Genomic DNA, 22,780 nt, shown 5'->3' with positions numbered 1-22,780 from the left:
CTTTCCGTCCTGTTGTGGAGTCCTCCGTGAGCATTCAAGTCTCACAGTTTCCAGGACAGGCTCAGCAAATCATGTTGTGTGATATTGGTCAATTAGGGCTATGAAACTTGTTTATTATTGTTATGCACTCAGACATGTCCTTCTGGGAGGTATTTTGGGGACTTGCTGTAAAAAGAAAAAAATATGTATAAATTCTTCTACCTCAACCTCCCCACCCAACTCTTCCAACACACACACACACACACACACACACACTTACTTTGCTCATGGTTGAATGTGATGAAACATGACTTACTGTTTTTACGATGGGGGAAGTGTGGTTTACAGCTGTCCCCCTGGCTCAGTGTCTGCAGAAGAATAATGCTGCTCTCTGCAGACAACTTCAGGAAGAGCCCTTGGAATGATTTCACAATGTCCTAGTTTACACACAAGTCAGAGGGTCCAGGGATTTTAGACCAGCACAAGCCTAGCCCAGCCCCGCTCAGGTGGAATTTCTAGCCTGCATCTCAATTCCAAGCTCAAATACATAACAACTTCCCTGTAGGAACCTCTATCTACTAGCAAATCCAATGAACTATATACATGGAAAAACAAATCTAATTCATGTGTCCTTTAAATTAAAGATTGAGCCAAATTTTAATAATAACCAGAATGCTCAGGGTTAGAATTCAGCAGAGGTTAAGTGTATAGAAAGTCTTTGCTTTTTTGAAGATACATTTTCATTAAAAGAAAAGATCAATTCCTAGGTAAGCATTGAAAGAATATAAATATTTTATATATCTTTGGAAGTGGAAGGAAAACATGGAGGAGGGAAAGAACACTTGATAAAGTTCAACAGAATGTAAGAATGTGGACAAAACTAGAAGCAATGGAAAAGCATGTTTTATTCATTTGTGTGTGTGTGTGTGTGTGTGTGTGTGTGTGTGTGTGACAGAGAGAGGGACAGATAGCGACAGACAGAAAGAGAGAGAGATGAGAAGCATCAATTCCTTGTTGTGGCACCTTAGTTGTTCATTGATTGCTTTCTCATATGTGCCTTGACCAGGGAGCTCCAGCAGAGCGAGTGACCACTTGGACCTTCTGAGTTCTTTCTCTTTTTTCCTTGGTAAGTCTTGCCAAGGGTTTGTCAATTTTGTTGATCTTTTCAAAGAACCAGCTCCTTGTTCTATTAATTTTTTCTATAGTTTTTCTGTTCTCTATTTCATTTATTTCTGCTCTGATTTTTATTATCTCCTTTCTTCGGTTGGTTTTCGGTTGTCTTTGTTCTTCTTTTTCTAGTTCCTTAAGGTGTGAAGTTAAGTGGTTCACTTGGGCTCTCTCTTGTTTGTTCATATATGCCTGAAGTGATATGAACTTCCCTCTTATCACTGTTTTTGCTGCATCCCATAGATTCTGATATGTCGTATTGTCATTTTCATTAGTCTGTATATATCTTTTGATCTCTGCACTTATTTCTTCTTTGACCCATTCATTTTTTAAAAGTATGTTGTTTAGTTTCCACAATTTTGTGGGATTTTTTTCTTCTTTTTTGCAGTTGAATTCTAGTTTCAAGGCTTTATGATCAGAAAATATGCTTGGTACAACTTCGATTTTTCTGAATTTGCTGATGTTGTTTTTGTGGCCCAACATATGGTCAATTCTTGAGAATGATCCATGTACACTGGAGAAAAATGTATACTCAGTCACTTTGGGATGAAATGTCCTGTAGATGTCTATCATATCCAGGTGCTCTAGTGTTTTGTTTAAGGCCACTATATCTTTGTTGATTCTCTGTTTGGATGACCGATCTAGAGCTGTCAGCAGTGTATTGAGGTCTCCAAGTATGATTGTATTTTTGTCAGTTTTTGTTCTAAGGTCAATAAGTAGCTGTCTTGTATATTTTGGTGCTCCTTGGTTTGGTGCATATATATTAAAAATTGTTATGTCTTCTTGATTCAGTGTCCCCTTAGCCATTATGAAATGACCATTTTTGTCTCTGAGTACTTTTGTTGTCTTGTAGTCAGCATTATCAGATATGAGTACTGCTACGCCTGCTTTTTTTTGGATGTTATTTGCTTGGAGTATTGTTTTCCAGCCTTTCACTTTGAATTTGTTTTTATCCTTGTTACTTAAATGAGTTTCTTGTAGGCAGCATACAGTTGAATTTTCTTTTTTGATCCATTCTGCTACTCTGTGCCTTTTTATTGGTGAGTTTAATCCGTTTACATTTAGTGTAATTATTGACACTTGTGAGTTCCCTATTGCCATTTTATAGATTGCTTTCTGTTAGTTTTGTGGTTTTTTTGATCCTTCTCATTTGTTTTTCTATCTTTTGTTTTTATTTGGTTGTGTTCCATACATCTTTCCTCTGTTGCTCTCTTTTTTATCTCATGTGCTTCTATGGTGTTTTTTTCAATGGTGGTTACCTTTAAGTAATGAAAAGGGTTTCTACCCTGTTCATTGTAGTGCACTATTTTGTGAGTACTTTTGCACTCCATCGTCCTTTGCTACTGTTAATCTCCATCCTCTCTCCCCCCCCCTTTCTTTTTGTTGTTGTCACAGTTTAAATTTGGTTTTATTGTGTTCTTCTTGGAGCTTTTACTTGTGGCTCTGTTTTTTTTGTTGTTGTTGTTCTTTGTATCTGATTGGAGAACCCCCTTTAGTAATTCCTGGAGTGGGGGTTTTTTGATGATAAATTCTCTCATCTTTTCTGTATCTGTGAATGTTTTTATTTCTCCTTCATATTTGAAGGATAGCTTTGGTGGGTATAGTATTCATGGCTGAAAGTTCCTCTCTTTCAGGACTTTAAATATTGGGGTCCACTCTCTTCTAGCTTGTAGAGTTTCTGCTGAGAAATCGGATGATAATCTAATGGGCCTTCCTTTATATGTTGTATTCTTCTTTTCCCTGGTTGCCTTGAGAATTTTTTCTTTGCCGTTGGTTTGTGCCAATTTCATTATGATGTGCCTTGGAGTACGTTTGTTGGGGTTAAGAAAACTCAGAATTCTGTTTGCTTCTTGAATTTGAGGCTTTAATTCTTTCCACAGGCTTGGGAAGTTCTCATCTATTATTTGTTTGAGTATGTTCTCCATTCCATTTTCTCTCTCTTCTCCCTCTGATATACCTATTATTCTTATGTTATTCTTTTTGATGGAGTCAGATAATTCTTGTAGGGCTATCTCATTTTTTTAAATTTTTGAGTCTCTTTATTTTTCTCTCTGTTGTGCCTCAATAATACAAGACAAGCAAATACAAGAAGTTGCTTGTCTTCTATTTCACTAATCCTCTCTTCTATCTGGCCTGTTCTATTAGCTAAGCTTGTTACCTCATTTTTCAGCTCGTGAATTGAGTTTTTCATCCCTGTTTGATTTGTTTTTATAGTTTCAATTTCCTTGGAAATATATTCTTTGTGTTCGTTGAGTTGTTTTCTGAGCTCCCTAAATTGCCTTTCTGTGTTTTCTTGTATATCTTGGAGAATTTTTAGGATTTCTATCTTAAATTCTCTGTCATTTAGCTCCAAGGTTTCCAATATATTAAATTTTTTCTCCATAGATTTTTCCTCATCTCTCTGTGTTACCTCTCTTTCTTTTGTATCTATCTGGCATCTGAGGGTGGTTTTGTTGATAGTATTAATGAGATTTAATAAAGAATAAAAAGATAAAAAAATAAAAAATCAAAAAGAGTTGTTTTTTTAAAAAAAATTAATAATGAAATAAAGAAAAATAAAATTAAAATTAAAAAAAGGAAATTATTCCCCTCCCTCCTTTTTTCCTCTCCTCTCCTCTCCCCTCTTTCTTGAGAAAATCTTGTGGTGAACTGTGAATTATATTGTACTAAATAGAACAAACAATGCCTGTAATGGAGGGCCTGAATTGGGGAGAAGTAATAAAGGGGCAAAAAAAAAAAAGAAAAAAAAAAAGGGCATATGGACCCACAAAAAGCAAATAAGAAAAAAAATTGGGTCAAGAATAAAGTGGTTTGCTTTTAGGTGTTGGTTGACTAAGAGTTATGATAAGAGGAATAAGAGGGAAACAGGAAAATGGGGGGACAAATTAAAAAATTACTATTGTATTTAGTGGAACAAGAACTAGATAAAATGGAGAGCCAGGGATGGGAGCACTGCTAGTGTGTTTAAAAGGTGAAGTAAAAACCCCTCAAAATGCCACAAACATAAGTTTGAGTCCCAGATAAGATATCATTTGTTATTGAGGTTTGAATGAGAGGAGACGTAAAGGAGAAAGGAAGAAAATAATGTAGAGAAAGGAAATAAAGAGAGAGATAGAAAAAAAAGAGAGAACCACTAAAAGAAGAAAAAAGAAAAAAGAGGAGAGAGAGCGAGAAAAAGAGTTAAGGGTTTTGGAGTGCAACCCTCATAGAGAGAAAGGAAAAGGAAAGAAAAGATAATGGGAGATGTAACACTTATGAGTAGTGTAGTCACGGAGAGGAAAGAGTAAGACTGGCAGAGAGTTAAATGACCAAATTGGAGGAGGAATAAAAAATATCAAGAATGAAGATAAGAGAAACAAATGAACAAATATAATAAAATGGAATAGGCTATAAAGTCTGCATATTATTCTTGATTTTGAGAGGTTATCTTCTTGTTTTTTCTTTTCTCTCCCTCTTCCTGGTCGGTGACTCTGTACCTCGGGTTCTGCCCCTTTGGCATGCTCAGATATAGGTTTGCAGTTGATAAGTCTCTATGGCGATGTCGTGTATTGTGCTTTAGTCTCGTTGGCAGTCGAGGCTCATTAGCATTTATAGGCTCCACCAGTGAGAGAATCCGTGTTCCTGGAGCCTTTCTCCAAGTCTTTCCTTCCTCAATTAGTAGCCTGATAATCCAGCTATGGGGTTGCTACTGCCTCTGCCTGGATAGTAAGAGGCTCAAAGAGCTGGCAACTCCCCACTCTATTCCCACTCAGCACAGGGCTCTGGGTAAGGCTCATTCAGTCAGAGCTGCTAGCATAATCAGGTGGGGCTTCCGCCCACTCAAAGACCTCTGGCTCTGCCACTCTGTGGGATAACATGGGCGTGCACTGCCGAGGCACTTGGAGGACCAGGATATCAGGCCGGCCGCCTCACCTTCTGAGTGAAACCCCCGCCCGCACGGAAAAGTTGTAGCATTGGAATTGGCTCTCGCACCGTCCCCGTGCACGGCTCCCTCAGGGTGCTGGGGCGGTCTGGAGATTCCGCTTTTGGCCCACACAGAGGCCTCTGACTCTGCCCCTCTGTGGGGTAACACGGTCGCCCACTCCTGAGGTGCTCGGAGGAATCTCTTGATCACTCTCCGCGTGCGCCGACCAGGATCAGGCCGGCCGGCTCACCCTCTGAGTGAATCCCCCGCCCGCACAGAAAAGTTCCAGTGTTGGAATTGGCTCTCACTCCCTTCCTGTGTGCGGCTCCCTCAGGGCACTGGGGCAGCCCAGATATTCCGCTATCAGCCCACACAAAGGCCTCTGACTCTGCCTCTCCGTGGGACAACACGGGTGCCCACTCCCGGGGCTTTGGAAGGAATCTCTCTCCCACTATCTGCGCGCGTCGACCCGGGGATCGGGGAAAATGGCTGCCCCACTTGTCTTTCTTTGTCTAAGTTTGGCGCGAGTATTAGTTTGTATTGCCCGGGTTGCAACAGGAACAGTTTTTCCTGTGCCACAGCCTGGTTCAGCCGTTTGTGCCGCTGCCTGGATCTTTTCACCCCCTTTGCCTGCCTCAGTTTCTATATTCTCAGTTCCCAGTGACAGCCTCCCTGTTTAGGTTAGTGAGGAAGGCGGAGCATTTCTTACTCCCTATTTTCTTTGGGGTTTGATTATATATTTAGCCAATTTTTCGCTCGACCATACCTTCGGGTGTATTGCGAAACATCTGGAGGCTCCAAGGATAGGTATTTCTGTTTCTGGTTGAAGATCTTGTTGAGTTTTGGGGGAGATTTATTGGTATCACTTCCTACCGTGCCATTACTCTGACGTCTACTTAGCCTTTTAATGCACAAACTAAAAACTACCAGAAACAGAATAAGAAATTGGTGCCAGTCTATATCAGAATGAAATTTTTTAATAGAATTCTGTCATGATATGATTAATCTCATACAAATAACAAAATAAGGGATATAGAAGGTTTGAAGAACAAAATTTAAAAGATTGAATATCTATATACAAAACGACGTAAACAGGAATACATATTTGTTTCAAGTACACATAGAATATTTCCATGTATTCAAACAGGCTGCACCACCAAGGACATGTCAGAGAATTTCAAAGGCATACTATCTTACTAAGGAATAGTTCCTTGGACCACAATATGATTATCTTAGAATTCAAATATGAAAGGTCACTAAGACCAGACAGTGGCGTAGTGGATGGAGCATCAACCTGGGATGTTGAGGACCCAAGTTTGAAACTCCTAGGTTGCCGGCTTGAACACCGGCTCACTGGCTTGTGCTCAGGGTCATCAGTTTGAACATGGGATCATAGACCTGACCCCATGGTTACTGGTTTGAGCCCAAGAGTCACAGGCTTGAGTAAGTGGTCACTGGCTTGCTGGAGCCCCCCAGTCAAAGCACATATGAAAAACCAGTCAATGAACTACTACAAGTTGATGCTTCTCATCTCTCTTTCTTCCTGTCTGTCCATCCCTGTTAGTCCCTGTCTCTCTATTGACTCCCCCCCAAAAAAGAAATGTCACTAAAATATATAAATATTAATATTTCAGAATATAAACAGATAATATTAAGTAACATATCTGTGGTCATCACTTCATTTATATATTACATGGCTTAGAAAAGCAACAACTAATATAGAACAACCAGCTTTTATAGCGTGAATGCCTGGGGTGATTTTTAAAAGGTTCTACTGGTCTTGGATCGGCTTGTTTGCTTGTCTGGGGCTTGTCTGGCTATTATCTGACCTAGATTACTCTGCACTGGGGTGACTAGGATGCCTCAGCTCTGTGCCATGTGTCTTTCATCCTTCAGAGCCCAGATTTGCTCTCATAACAATGCTAGAGCCACAGGAGCAAGCAGATACACTCAAAACCTTGTAAGATCTTGGCTCAGAAAGAGACTATGCTTACTCCTACCTCTGTCTACTGGTCAGAGTCAGAGTCCGCTTTTGTGGAAGGAACTCCAGAGTTACCAGAGTATGTAGACACAAGTAAAAAGGACAGACTGTGGCCAATGTGTTGAATAAATGTGGTGAAAAGTGGCACCCTTGTCTTCTTCTTGAACTTAGAGGAAAAGCTTTCAATGTTTCGCTGTTGGGTATGATGGTAACTGTGGGCTTGTTGTATATGGACTTTATATGTTAATGTATATTCCTTCTATACCTAATTCGTTGAGACTTTTTCTCATGAAAATATGTTGTATTTTGTCAAATGATTTTTTTTGTACCTATTGAGATAATCATGTGATTTTATCTTTCTATTGACATGGTGTGTGACACTTTATGAGTTGCGTATGATGAACCATTGTTGCATCTCAGAAATAACTCCCACCTGATCATGTTGTACAATCGTTTTACTATGTGATTGAATTCAGTTTGCAAATGTTTTGGTGAGAACTTTTGCATCTATATTCTTCAAGGATATTGGTCTGTAGTTTTCTCTTCTTATATTGTTACTATCTGGCTTTGTCACAATAGCAATGCCACCTAATGGAATAAGTTTGAGAGTGTTCCCTCCCTTTATATTTTTGGAAGAGTTTCGGAAGGATTGGCATTAATTCTACTTTAAGTGAAGTCACCTGGTCCTGGGCTTTTCTTTGTTGGGAGGTTAGTGATTATTGATTCAGTCACCTTATTCATTATTAGTCTGTTTCTACTTTCTATTTTTTCTATTTTTTCATGATTTAGTCTTGGTAAGTTGTATCTTTTTAGAAATTTATACATTTCTTCCAGGTTATCCAATTTGTTGACATACGGTTGTTCTTAGTAGTCTTTTATGATCTTCTGTATTTTCTGATAACAGTTGTACGGTCTCCTTTTTCATTTCTGATTTTATGTATTTGTATCTTGGTTTTAGTCTACTTAAAGGTTCATCAATTTTTTTATCCTTTTTAAAAAATATATTTCAGTTTTCTCAATCGTTACTATTGCTTTTCTGGTCTCCATTTCAATTTTCAATAGCTCTGAGATTTGTTATTTCCTTTCTTCTATGAACTTGGGGATTTTGTTCTTCTCTAGTTTCTTGAATTATGAGAATTTTTCATATTATGAACATTTACCATGAGGAACTTCTCAAGTACAACTGCTTTGGCAACATCCCATGGATTTTTTTGTGCTGTGTTTGTATGTTCATTTGTTTCAAGATATAATTTGAGCTCCCTCTTGAGGTCTTCTTTGATGCATTAGTTGTTTAAAGGTGTCTTGTTTCATATTTGTAATATTTTCAATGTTCCTCTCATTGTTGATTTCTAGTTTCATATCATTATGATCAGAAGAGATAATTGGAATCATTTTAGTCTTCTTATATTTTCTAAGCCTTGTGTTGTGGCCTATCATATGATTTATGCCTGTATGAGTTTGGAAATCTTGGGTTTGTGATAGCTTACTTTCCACTCTTTTGGTGATAGCTTCTCTTTTTTTGTCCATCAGACTAATCAATGACCCCATAGCAAACAGTGGTAACTTATCTTTGCTTAGGAATAGGGACAGGAATGTTTCCCACCCCACACTCAATGGAAGATGGCAGTTGCTTTTTACACAGAGCAATAGCTGTTTGCCCATTCCTTATCAATAATATAAGTTTTCTGAGAATAGGAGTAAAGGATGAAATGGGATGATTTAAAGATTTCCCCCCAACCCCATTAGCAGTTTGGCTACTTCTTCAACCCTTCCCCAAGATGCAACAGCAGGTCTAGACATACAGCGCTGCTTCTTTGGACAAAACATTGAGAAGTGGACTGGTTTGTAGCCTGAGAGCCACTGAGGAGTCTCTGAGGTTTCTTGATTTGACCCCATCATTTGTATGAGGACTAAGTGGGGACATAAGGTGTTGAAAACGTGTAGTTGTATAAGGTGTGGTTTCAATTCACTGACCAGTGGAGAGGCTTCAATGGCTGCTACAGGCACAGAGAATGAAGTGCCTGTCTTTGCAATGGGGGAGGGGGACAAAGCCCTCGGGAGAAGGTTCTAGCATGCTGGGCTGACAGATACACTGGGGCTCCTACACTCAAGTGTTGGATAAAATGCAGAGTGCGCTACTCTGTGCAGGCTCTTTATATTGGAGATAATCATTTAGTCTGAACAGTGAAGGAGAAAAAATGCATTCGCTATGAACCAAGTGATTGAACCACTCTGATACCAGGAAGGAGAGCTCTACTTTCTGCAATGACTCTCCAGTCACCTCTGCTGACAAAGCTTTCTGTTACACCAGCTGACCAAAAAAAAAAAAAAAAATTACCTATAAGGTCCAGATACATTTCCTTAGAGCAGGCTGTAAAGAAAGAATTTGGAACTGAGACACCATACATTGATAAGTGGCTCAGTGTGTAACAACAACAACAAAATGATGGAGTGAAAGGTGGGAGGAAAAGGGAAGCAGGTACCAGTATTGAAACACTAACTTTGGAACACTGGGATGCTAAGCACTCATTCGGAATACTGGAGTCATCAGGCTACTCATTTGTGTTTGCGGAGAATTTTTCTCATTACAATGTTCCCATTCACTTTAACTTCTTACCTCTTTTCATATTTACAGGCAAAATGAATAAGAGAGAGACAAGTCTGTGTCAACAAACTTGGGCCTTATTATGCAAAAACGTTCTTAAAAAATGGAGAATGAAAAGGGAGACCTTTATGGTATGATTCAATATCTGTGTCTCTTCATAGATGTGAAGAAAAATGGGCATTCTCTGGGAGGAATCACTGCTTTTTTTCCAATAAATAAATAAATAAACACCTTCTGTACACAACAGAAGAAGTTGTTTCTGAAATTGCAAATTTTTCTCAGGATATTTCAATTAACACAGCCTCATAATTTGAGGTCTAAAAGCACTGAGGCTGGTCAGAAATAGAAAGCCCGATAATTGTCTTAAATGTCAGTGTTAACACCTTTTGGTAGCGTTTCCAAACCCAGATATTGGGGTAAGATACTTGTATTCTGAAGATATCGTATAAAATTAACCCACAGAAATAGAAATCTGGTATTTTCTCTTTTGAATGTTTCTTTTTTATTTTATAAAGTAAATTATTATCTTTAAAAGTAATAGATAATTTGGAAATGTGCCACTGTCACCTCTCATATTTTCATGACAGTGCGTGCTTTAGACTGTTGCTGTGGATCAAAAAATTTGAATTCTTATGGATAGCTAAATTACACAGACTCCTGAAAATTTTACTGTCCATATTTTAAGTGGTTTATAATGTGGGATATTTTGAAATTAGGGAGGTGAACAAAACAAACTCAATGACCAAATGATTGTGGATGACTGATTTGAAACCATCGTTTTCTTTATTCTTGTCTCTTGCTTTGTGTAGGAATGGTTGAACTTATTGTTCCTAATAATTGTTTTCTGCGTGTTCGGTACTCGTCATGAAATTTATGATTTTTCTTCACGACCTTCCATGGACCTGGCACGGTTAGATTCATTTAACCTGTCTACAATTACTATTGCATACACACCTTTCACCAATACAACCCAACAGATAATGAATAAAGTTGCCTCAGCCCTCTCTGTGCAAGGTGAGTTTTCTAGCAACCTAAGAGGAATTTCTGATGTCAATATTTGGTTCATTTGATAGGAAGTGCTTGCATTTCAGTTAATAAACTGTGTCAATTGTCAAAATTTCTTGATTATATGAAATGTAGATATAGTTTCCCTTTGTTGTATGTAAGAGGCCATTACTCAATATCTAAGTTGAAACTGTGATGTACTTCTTTCCAAGCAAGAAATAAGCACTTAACTGTCTTTCGAAACAGAAATCTGCTGCTCACATGCAGTATTATTGTAAGGGCACCTGTGACTCTTCCTCCAGCCAGTCACTGGATGTTATAGAAGATCTCTTCTTTTTGTCAACCTCTGTCCATAACTCCACTCTAACCTCAGTAACAAGTAATGTGTTTGGAATCTGACCCCTCATCTGAATTCAGTCTTCAAAAATCTACCCACTCTGTAATCTGTATTCAGGCCTTTGCCATCTGGAGTTTATATGATCACAGTTCCCAGATTATGTCGAGCTTTTCCTTCAATTCTGCATTCAGCACACACAAGCCAGGTGGGTAAATGAAAACATCCCAGGCTTTCCCATCACACCATCATTTCCATGTGCATCTGAATGTCTGCACTGTGCATCCTGCATGCAAACAGTAAACCCACTTTTGATTCAAGATCTTCGCTTGATCTGACTACCACTGAGGTGTAGTCTTTCAGTCTATCCTGAGATGTATTTGCTTCCACCAGCTTTACAGTGTCCTCCTGAGGGTCCATGTCATGAACTTGTGCTTCTCAACAACATCTTTGTTAAAAGTCACATGCAATGTGATAAGAAATGTTCATTAAATGACTACTACGTGTACGATCTTTACATAGAACTCTCTCCACAATGAATGTGCTAATATCTTTATTTTACTAATAAGGTAATTGCAATTATGATAATAAATATTCATTCAATACTACAATGCACCTGATTTTTAAGAGACTATTCTATAGAATTAGAATACTATTCTGTGATAATAATGGTATCATTCTGTATTATATTTATATGTATTAATATGTACTATGTATTAATATTCTGTACTAACAGTGGTAAGTTTATTTTACAAATATGGAAATTGAGTAACAAAGGTTAAGAGACTTGCTCATAATCAAACATACTTAAGGATAGTTTTCAGGGGGGAAAGTTAATTCTATCAAAATACGTGCTGCCCGCTCCCTCCACTTTCACCTTTGACATTCCCACCCCAATCCATACTTTTTCTTACATTTCTTCTCATTTTTTCAGTCTTAATAAAGCAGCTATATGTCATTAAAGGATTATTTTAGTGATATCGACATAGTCACTCAACATATGTTTTGAGTTTTCACTATTTTCCAACATGTTATTCATACTCTGAGGAGTAATAAAGGATAATGAAGTTATACAGTTATTTCCACCTGATATAAATCACCTAATAGTGATTTAAATATACAAATTACTACCATTTTAAATTTATTGTAATGCTAACTTTTCTGTAAATAGTTTAATTGGTATTGTATAGTATCATATATATAATTGAAATCAGTTCAATAATTTCAACATATAAAAATAACTAATTTTTATGTATGCCTTCTGATTATACCGTCTGTGTAAAATTTTAGAAAGTCTCTCCTCCCAACCTTTACTGTGCCTGACTTACTCCAAATCAATGGTTTATTTTATTTCCATAAAGTACTTTAGTAAGAGGAATTGAACATGAAGCCTGAAGTTAGCGTCTTTTATAATTTGCTGACAATAACATTCTCTTTTTGTAGGGGCGGTTAAAGAAGTCTTAGGGCTTTCTGATGAAGAAAGTATTAAAAACTTAACAGTCAGTTATCCTGAGGAAATAGTACAAGTCATCTTTACTAATACGTTCTCATATCAATTGAAATTTTTGAAGAGTTATACACTTCCAAGAAACAAAGAACTCAACCACCATACAGGTAACTTTCTAGTGATACAATTCCACTACTTTCTATCATGATGTTGTAAGCCATATGTAGAAGTAGATGTTAATACGGTAAATTTAAAAATCTTTCTCTATTATGGTAATGTCCACAGGTCAATCAACACATTTCAAAAATGTACGTTGATTTTGAGGTATATTAACATACTATATTATATGATGGTATTATAGATGCATATAAATATGTATTAATATATGTATTTATATACATGCAAGTATACATATAGTATGTATATTATATTACTGTTAAAAGAAAATAAAGTTTTTTTAGATAAAATAGAGCAAACTTGCCTTTAAGTGTTTGAGTAAGCTTACGTAAAAGTAAAGGAAACTTCCAAGGTCCTCAAATGAGGAGGGAATCAAATTCAGAGTGACTCGTTATGATTAATGCTATATGATTTTGCCAGTCTTACTAACACAGAGGTTTAGGTTTCAGTAGCTACATGAGAGCTAGTGAGTTTACATAAAGTAAAGATTCTTGTATTAATTTGGAACCTGAGAGGCTACATACTCAGTAAAAGGATAGACAAGAAAAAATTACTTCTAGCAAATGAAAAACAAAAGAAAACTTGTTGGTCTTATCATGGGCTTTGGATGACAAGAAGAACATTCCCCTGGGAAAGTTTGTAGGTCTCAGCACACTGTCCCTGGAGGTTTGGATTCTATCCACCTCAACTACTTGTTCTAAGAAACCCCAACAACAAAAATAAATGAAGTGATCCTGGGGTGAGTAGGCCAAAGGATGCCTAGCAGAATAGCTTATAAATAGTCTATAGAAAAATACAACCTAGACATAAGCCAAATATCTTTGAGTATTAATGTACAGTCTGAGATGAGAAGTCAAGACACCATAAGTAAGAGTCAGGAGAACCAACAAAGCAGGTTACACATTTCAGTGGAATTATAAAACTGAGAATATAAAGTATGCATGCATAAAATGTTAAAGAATAAACTAAGGAATAAAAAATAAAAGGAAAGGCCGAGGCAAGTTGGCTCAGTGGCAGAGCATTGACCCGGTGTGTGGATGTGCTAGCTTGGATTTTTGGTCAAGGCACATAGGAAAAGCAGCCATCTGCTTCTCCTCCCTTCTCATTACCCTTTCTCTCTCTCTCTATCTCTCTCTTTCTCTCTCTTCTCCTCCTGCAGCCAAGGCTCAATTGGTTCAAGCATGCCAGGCCTGATGCTGAGGATGGCTTCATCAAGCCTCTATCTCAGACAATAAAAATAGCTTGGTTGTAAGCATTATCCCAAAATGGGCAGAGCAACCCAGACAGATTGCTGGGTGGATTCTGGCCAGCGTGCGTGTGGGAGTCTCTCTATCTACTCTACTCTTACTTAAAAACAAAACAAAACACACACCCACACACACAAAAGAAGAAAAGATACCACATGAAACAGAAAGTGTTAAAAAACTACCTTGGAGAAAATAAAGTCTAAGAAACATAAAAACACTATTATGAGAAAAGTATAAAACTTCATTTAAAAAGGCCCAAATAAATGAAAGAATATATCACATTTCTTAACACATATCACTTGGGCAGTTTATTAGTTTTCTACTGCTGTATAACAAATTATCACTAACAGTACTCATTAGGTAGTTCATAGCTCATAGGTCAGATGTATGAGCAAGCTTAACCAGGTCTCTGCTTAGGCTCTCAAAGGCTATAATAAAGGTATTGACCAGGTTGAGTTCTTTTCGTGGGGCTCTTAGGAAGGAGCCATTTCAAAGCTTATTTATGATGTTGACAGAATTCAGTATCTTGCAGCCTGGGAATAGGTTTCTCATGGCTTTCCTGACTCTCAGGGGCAGGTCCCTCTTAGTAATTAGAGAGCACAGTCTGGTATTGCATGTGAACCACTCCATCTTCAAAGCCAACAATGGCAAGAGTGAATATTTCTTCCTTCAAATCTTCCTGACTTACCCAGGTAGAGCAAACACATTTAAAAGTCTTATGTGACTAAATTAACCACTTGGACAAACTCCCTGACCAAGGTCAATTGTGCCTTATAATATAATCATGGGGCTGATATATCCTTAGACTCATAGGTTTCACCCCACACAAAGGATAGGGTATTATACAAGGGCAAAAAGTTAATTTTAGAATTCTACCTCCTACAGATGTGAATTCTACCCAGATTTCCTTAGAAACGTATTGTACTTCCAATCAAAATTATAATAGAGTTTTTCATTTAAATTGGTTCATTTATTCTAAAATACACTTCTAAAGGGAGCACAGAATAGGCAAGATGCTCATTAAAAAGCATGAAGTTATAAATAATTAGACCATGTGCTATTACTATAGTAACAGATAGATAGGTAAATTAGAGAAGAGAGACCCTCAGAAATCCTTCACATAAATATGAAAACTAACATATGACTGAGAAGACATGGCAGAGCAATGCTAGAAAAAGTCTCCTTCCATAAAGAACAAAGTGAAATGACCTCACATGAACAACCAATAGAGGTGAAGAATTAAATGAAAAAAACAAGCTTTTAAGAAGTCAATGTAGTGCAATATATTTGTAAATATGGAATAGAAAATATTTTCTTAAACAGAATAAAAAAAGTAGTCTACAAAAGAAAAGATAGGTAAATCAAACTAGACCCAAATGAAGGAATTCTCTTTATCACAAGATACCATAGAGTTAGTGAAAAGTAAAGGTAAGTCTTGGGATGAGATGTTAACAACAAATAAAACCAACAAAAAGTTTATCTCCAAAATACATAAAGATTTCCTCTGAGTAAATAAGTAAAAGTGTAGAAGGCGGAGAGTCATGAAAATATATAGTAAGCATTTTATCAGAGGAGAAACACCCAGCAGGAAAGAGCACACGGAGAGGCGCTCCCCAGTCTTAGCAATCAGGGAAATGCATTTTGAAATCACATGTGGTGTCACATTTACTGGACAGTAAATAGAACAATGCAGAATGTTGACCAGGATATGTAACAAAGAGAAGCCAACATCACAAAATGTTTTAAATTTCACAAGAATTGAGAAATCTAACTTTTAATTTGAGGAAGTGGCTAAGCCATGACCCAGTGTCACAGGAATCCTACTAGTGACAGGGTCCCGCCTGTGCTTAAGACGTGCAGCCTGTTCTGTTCTCCTTCCTGAGGGCAGGAAATAATTAAGTTGTGTAAGTACAACCAGATGCCTGGACTCAAGACATTGAAGAGCAGATGGGAATTCTCTAGAACATTTCCTCACCTGCTTCTGCAAGCTAGGTTGTCACGCCTAAGTGGTAGTGCCAGCTACTAATTGGAGGAAACACCATCATCTTAGGATCCTTAGTTTGATGTGAAATAGAGGACCCCCAGGCCCTCCTCTTAAGATCTATGCTGAATTTGTAGCCTGAGTGAGAAATAGACCTTGTCTGTGATAAGCCTTTAAAGATTTGGGGCTTGTTTGTTACTGTAACATATGGTAGACTATCTAACTGATACAACCATATTCACAAGAAGGCGTAGATCAGTATTTTCATAGCAGCAACTTTTTGTTGTTGTTGTTGTTGTTGTTATTGTTGCTTTTGGCAATAGTTAAAAGAAAAACAGGACCTAACCAAATTTGAGCATGGATAAATAGAATGAATTAAATTTCTGTAATAGCATTCTATACATCATAAGAAGGATCATGAGCCATTTATATAATTATCAAAACCATAGTATAGAACAATAGAAGCAAAGTGAGGCATAATGAATATAATGAATTATCAGATTTAAATAAAACTTTAAAAATTTAAAGTTATATATGTAGTTTAGTTACACATAGTAAAAGTTTAAGGCATCTCTATATAAACACAAAGTTCAAGAAAATAGCTAGGTAGGGGCCTCGGACTAGAAAAGCATAAAATCATAGACAGTACATGGATGGGGTTCTGGCAGTGTTTACAATGGTGCATTTATGTGTATAATTTTATCATATGTATATATGTGTTTATTATACTGTCATATCATTTGCATATGTAAGTGATTTCAAAATAATTTTCTTAATATTTAAAATTTAATGAGACATACATTTACTGCCTCAATACAATTTTAATTTGTCATGTTAAATGATATCTCTTTAATGCAGTTTAATACTCAATGACCTGTAGGCCTTTTTTTTATTAGCATATTTGTTTTTCTTCAAAAGATGTTCTGACACAATGTAAACATGGTGGTCATCTCATCCAAACATATATTCGCTCATTAGGCCAACATTATAGCCAATGTTAGGCAAAACCTTTAGTAGCGTTTCACAATCCATATAAAACCCTGCTAACTTTGGAAAAACATAAAATGGTAATGTTTTCACAATATAGAGTCCTAAAATAGGAGCTCAACAGAATCCTTGATTGGTAAAGACACAGAGAAATGAATGTGAGAAAACTAAGTGCGATTGTTATAATTTGATTTTGTAGGAGTGCTCTGACCTCTCCTTTTGGGAATCATTACTATAATTTATGTTTTAACAGACTCTGAGTCAAAATAAGAACAGTTGTATTTGGGCCATTGTAAGGTCTTCTGTTTTCCTATAGTCAGAACTGAACTAATGCATAATAATACTTATGCTTTATTTCCACTTTAAAGCTCATTGCTATGAAACAGAATATGAATATGAACGTTTTCAGTGCTATGTAACAGAATTCTGGACGGAAGGTTTTGTGTCTCTTCAAGCCGCCATTAATGCTGCAATTATAGAAGTGAGTACAGAATGTCCAATAAAGACTAGTAATGGTATTAGAGGCATCAAAAGTTCCATACAAGAAAATAAAGCCTTGTTCTTTCATTTACTGACCCATTTATTTACAACAAAATTTTCTTAAATTGCAATGCGCCACGAGTAGTTTATATATAAATAGGAGAGAAATTGTCTCCTCGAAGAAAAAAATCTTGTCAGGAAGCCAGGCATACAATAAAATTATGAGAAGAGGAGACATATCACGAAGGTATAATAAAATCCTTAGAGGTAAATAAGCCAAAGCTTGTCAGCTTTGAATGCCATAGAACTGATTGGAATGACACTTAAAACTGAAGCATGAGGCAAGGTGTTTCGCTAGAATATAATGTCATATATACATTTCAAGGGACTATTAGTCAAGGAGGTAATAAGACACACAGAAAATTTTGGGAAGTGTGTGAAGAGCAGCAATCCTGTAACCGAGTCTCCCCGGGACCAGTGGCAGATCACAGAAGTGAAAAGTGGCCTAGATCAGGTCTACACAGGCCCTGAGGTGTAGGGCAAAGAGATCACTCATGAATATGCAAATATGGGTATCACTGTCTTTCTTCAGATCACAACAAACCACTCAGTGATGGAAGAACTGATGGCAGTTACTGGAAAAACTATGAAGATCCATCCCTACGTCAGTCAAGATGGGGTTTACACTGATTTATTCATTTTCTGCCTCATTATCTCCTTTTCCTCATTCATTTACTATGCCTCTCTCAATGTCACAAGAGAGAGGAAGAGGATGAAGGGCTTGATGATGATGATGGGTCTTCGGAATTCAGCATTCTGGTGAGTAAAGTGCGGCACAAGTAAATTCAGGTAGGAATTCATGGAAAGTAAACTTCCTCAAAACATCCTGATTCACACCCTCTTCCTATGAATGGAATAAGTTGTCCTTAGACTCATGCTTGCCAGGCTATGGCTGGGGGTTATTAGACATCTCTGACTGAAGCAAGAACACAGGATTGGGATTTCTGGGTGATTTAAAGCAGGGATAATGGGGATGGCCACTGAATCCACAGAGAAGAGTGTGGTAGGAATGACAGACTTTGGTGTCTGGGCCCAAAAGGGAATTTAAGGCAGGATGAGACTGAAAGGGGAAAATGAGGTCAAGGATCAGAGGCTCGTTTGGAGACCAGGGATGGTGGGTATACTTGAAGGAGCAAATTGGTAGAATAGGTTGGTAAATACAGGTCAGGTTAATTTGACTTAAAAAGTCAGAGGTTGAGTGGTTTCAGGTATGGACAGGTCCAGTGTGAGAACTGGTGAGGAATGGACTGAAAGGACCTACAGGTGATGTTTATAGTGAGGAGAAGGTAAAATAACAGAGAAGCTTGTAAGCCAAGTGAAATGTGCATGTGGAAACAAATTTGGAGTCTAGAAGAAAATGCTATAACTCAATATCAACCTCTTTACAGAAATAATAGTAAAGGGGTGTACAGCAAAACAGAAATCTAAAGACCCTAGAGCCAGAATGCCTGAACTTGAAATGTAGTTAGTTGCTTAACATCCATGTTCATTCGGTGCTTTGTCTGTTAAATGGGGAACATAATGGTATTTCTGCATTGAGCTATTGTGAGAATAAAGTGATATAATATTCCCTGAGTGTGTAAAGCATTCTCTAGTTCAGAGTCATGGCTATGTGTGTCAACCATGATTCAATTGGTTCAACTGCTGTTTTGTTTTTGTTTTTAATATTATTTCATCACACTCTTCAAATAATATTAGAAACCAAGGTAAATGAATTTAATAAAGGGGAGTAAACTTTTTGAATAGTTTAACAAAAAATGAATATACTCATAGATAAGTAAGTAGACTCTGTGGTGGACACACCCAGAGAACGAGGGAACAGATATTGGAAAAAGAGAAAAGTGGCAGAATTACACAAAGAAAGAAATTTTTAATCCAAGGAAAATCATGAAATGTCCTCATCCCCACAGAAGAGAAAGGATCACATTTTCAATGAGAGGTTATCACATAATAGGACAGGGCCCTACACAGACAGAACCTCTGCATTTTCACTGTAGTGTTATTCCGAACATCCAGAGCAATAAGAGGACTTAGAGGGGTTACAGAGTGCCTTTGAGGTCACAGAGTAAGATTGAAGCAGAGAAAATGTACAACCAAAGGCTATTAGACTAGAAGCCTATTTTTTCCTTTTCTCATGTGTGTGTATTTCTATAATTACTTTTAGGAAAGAGAATATTCTTAATTTCTTAAAAATTTATTTTAAAATATTTTCCTATTATTTACATATTCTAAACACTGCATAAATATCAGCTGAATGAATGAATGTGTGATTGAAATAACTGAATCAGTGACATCAGAATCCACAGTCAGGTCTTTCCCATTGAACATGAAATGCTAAGATAATATTTTATTTCCACATTAGGCTCTCCTGGGGCTTGCTCTATGCTGGTTTCATCTTCATTGCTGCCCTTCTCTTGACACTTGTTGTAATCATTCTCCAGTTTGTAATTCGAACTAGTTTTGTGGTGGTCTTCACCCTCTTTCTCCTGTATGGATTGTCTTTGGTGAGTAGGTGAATTAATTTTTTTTCCATCTCACTGTTACCCTAATGATCGTTTTCAAGTAGATTGTTTTTCTGTATATACCATTTCTTCTCTGACTACTCTGTTTTCATTAGAAAGTCTGTAGATCCTGACCAGGTAGTGGCACAGTAGATAGAGCATCAACCTGAGTTGTTGTGGACCCAATTTCAAAACTGCAAGAACCCTATTAGAGCTCAAGCTCACCAGATTAAGCATGGGGTAGCCCATTGAGCATGGGATCATAGACATAACCCCATGGGTGCTGGCTTGATCCCAATGGTCAATGGCTTGAAACCCAAGGTCACTGGCTTCAGTAAGGTATCCTTGACTCAGCTAGTGCTCCCTGTCAAGACACATATGAGAAAGCAATCGATCAGCTGAAGTGCCACAACTTCAAGTTGATGCTTCTCATCTCTCTCCTTTCTTGTCTGTCTACCTGTATCTCTCTCTATCTCTATCTCTATCTCTGCTTTTCTCTCCATCTTTCTCTCTCTCTTGCTAAAAGAAAACAGGAACTCTGTAGATTGGTATTTGAGCTAGAATGTTTTATAATGCAATTTGTAATGCAAATTTCAGAATATTGTTTCTATTTTATACATAGACTAATAATATAACTAATTTTGTATATTCAATTTTTTATTTTATTATGTTAGGAATCACTTATGGAGAAACATAAATAAATTGCATCTTCTCTCATTTTAGATAGCTTTGGCTTTTCTAATGAGCGTCCTGATAAAGAAATCTTTTCTCACTGGCCTGGTCGTATTCCTTCTCACTGTCTTTTGGGGAAGTCTAGGATACACGGTATTGTACAGGCACCTTCCTGTGTCCCTGGAATGGATATTAGGTTTCCTTAGCCCCTTTGCCTTCACGCTTGGAATGGCCCAGGTGAGAAACCATCTAACTGCTTATGAATGATGTTTCAGACCTATTCTCTCTGGAATTTTTTTATATTACATTATTTCCTTTATTAAAATACAATACCAACATATATTGTAAATTTTGGTGCTTTTGCTATGCAATTATAGATAAATGTCTACAAATAACATCCTGGTGAATTTGAGAGAATAATTACTTAAACACAACAATTCTAATGTTCTAAGCATGGAGGAATAAGAGTAATTCAAATCTCAGAATGTGAGACTATTAAATAATATAAATTATATTTAAATAAAAAATAAACTATTGTTTTGCTATATATTTACCCTATGTTTTTCTCCATATAAAATTTAATTATCTGTTGTCATTTCTATGGTCAACATAGTAAGGAATAGAACCCTAGTAAAAATATTGTGAGATTTTAAAAGCTATGGAAGTATTTAGCCCCTCAAAATAAGTCAAAGGTGAGTGAAAAAATTGAAGGCCAACATGTAATTATTTACAATGGGGTTTTTCTGGCTACTAATTAATATGAACATGATGTTACAAATCTAATACTAAATAACTCTTCCAGGACATAGTTTGATTTACTAATTTAACAGCATGTATGATTGTAAAAACCATAAAGTAAGAGAAATGAAAATTCAAAATTAGAAGCACCTTAAAAATGCATTGAATAGTAAATTACATTTCTGTTCATAAAATGTCGTTTCTCTTTATCTGATTCTCACATTGAACTTACTTTGCCTTCCTGCCTATGAAATGGTAATGTCAATCATTACATATCCATTATTGAAGGAACGTTAATTACAAAGTACTCATTAGCTTGAACAGTATAGACCAGCTCACTTTTGCCTCTCATTCTTCTTAAATGCACCAGTGATCTCTCCAAGAGCATAAATTCTCTCTCAGGAGCTATATTCAGGGACCACCACTCCTTTTTCCCATGTTCCATTTGGTAAGAACTTAGCTAAGGCTGAGCTCAAATATCATCTTTTTGCACACTTCCCCACTTCCTCTTAGTGCTCCCATTTCATTTGGAATGTATTTTAAATCATTGCAGTTAGTAAATTGCATTATAGTTGGTCACATGCACATTTTTCCAATAGATTTGAGAATTGTAAAGCAGGCAGTCTTATTCAACTTTGTATTCCAGTATGAGGCAAAGAGTAACTACCGTATTTCCCCATGTATAAGACACATCTATTTTTGAAACATTTGATGTCTAAATACAGGGTGCGTTTTATACAGTGGTTGTAGATGTTTTTATTTGCATTTCTCGCTTCTTGCACTTGTTTTTGCACTCATTGTTGAAGACAATGATTCATCATCAGACACAGACAAAGACAAGCTAATGGATGGGAGTTCTGACATTAATGAGGAGTTGTATGAATCTTATGATGAATAAAATTTGAGTTTAATAACTTTATGTAATACATTTTTTTCCAATTTTGGGCCCCAATTTAAGGTGCATCTTATACATGGGAATATCTTATACATGGGGAAATACAGTATTTTAGTTTAATGCTAAACCTATATAAAATTTATTGTAAACCTAATTTTCTTTAATTAACTTCTTTTTCATTTTCAGCTTTTACGTGTGGACTATGATATGAATTCTAATGCATTTCCTGATCCAAAGAACTACTCAAGTCAAATAATAGGAACACATTTTATGTTGGCTTTTGATATTTTCCTCTATCTGGCATTGATGATTTATTTTGAAAAAATTTTGCCAAGTGAGTACTGATAGGACTAAAATAAAACATTAGTCCTGCCTGGATATCTCAGTCAATTAAAGTGTTGTCCTGATATGCCAAGGTTGTGGGTTCAATCCTAGGTCAGGATGCATACAAGAATCAACCAATAAATGCATAAATCAGTGGAACAACAAATTAATGTTTCTCTCTCTCTCCCAACTTCTGTCTCTAAAATCAGGAAATAAATGTAAAAAAAAAGAAATTGCAATAAATTTTTTGGCCCATTCTCTACCTTTTTAAAATTTGTCATATTTTTTTGCCAAAT

The 22,780-nt window shown here is 36.7% G+C and overlaps 1 protein-coding gene across 2 annotated transcripts in view; it reads left to right on the top strand.

Moving 5' to 3' along the window:
• Window positions 1-22,780, top strand: part of ABCA8 (ATP binding cassette subfamily A member 8) — an 82,903-nt gene that overhangs the window by 1,764 nt on the left and 58,359 nt on the right. The window contains exons 2-9 of one of the 2 annotated variants that reach the window (XM_066235682.1): window positions 9,667-9,767; window positions 10,446-10,650; window positions 12,419-12,589; window positions 17,183-17,295; window positions 17,887-18,113; window positions 19,717-19,858; window positions 20,579-20,764; window positions 22,347-22,494. In XM_066235682.1, the coding sequence (XP_066091779.1) occupies window positions 9,672-9,767; window positions 10,446-10,650; window positions 12,419-12,589; window positions 17,183-17,295; window positions 17,887-18,113; window positions 19,717-19,858; window positions 20,579-20,764; window positions 22,347-22,494 (1,288 nt within the window). In that variant the 5' untranslated portion in view covers window positions 9,667-9,671. The remainder of the gene's footprint in view (window positions 1-9,666; window positions 9,768-10,445; window positions 10,651-12,418; window positions 12,590-17,182; window positions 17,296-17,886; window positions 18,114-19,716; window positions 19,859-20,578; window positions 20,765-22,346; window positions 22,495-22,780) is intronic. The other variant, XM_066235683.1, reaches the window with a different exon arrangement.

This window comes from Saccopteryx bilineata, chromosome 6 (genome assembly GCF_036850765.1).
Source record: "Saccopteryx bilineata isolate mSacBil1 chromosome 6, mSacBil1_pri_phased_curated, whole genome shotgun sequence".
NCBI classification, from domain to species: domain Eukaryota; kingdom Metazoa; phylum Chordata; class Mammalia; order Chiroptera; family Emballonuridae; genus Saccopteryx; species Saccopteryx bilineata.
Note: the sequence above shows the minus strand (reverse complement) of the source record. Positions and strands in the feature narration are given on the sequence as shown.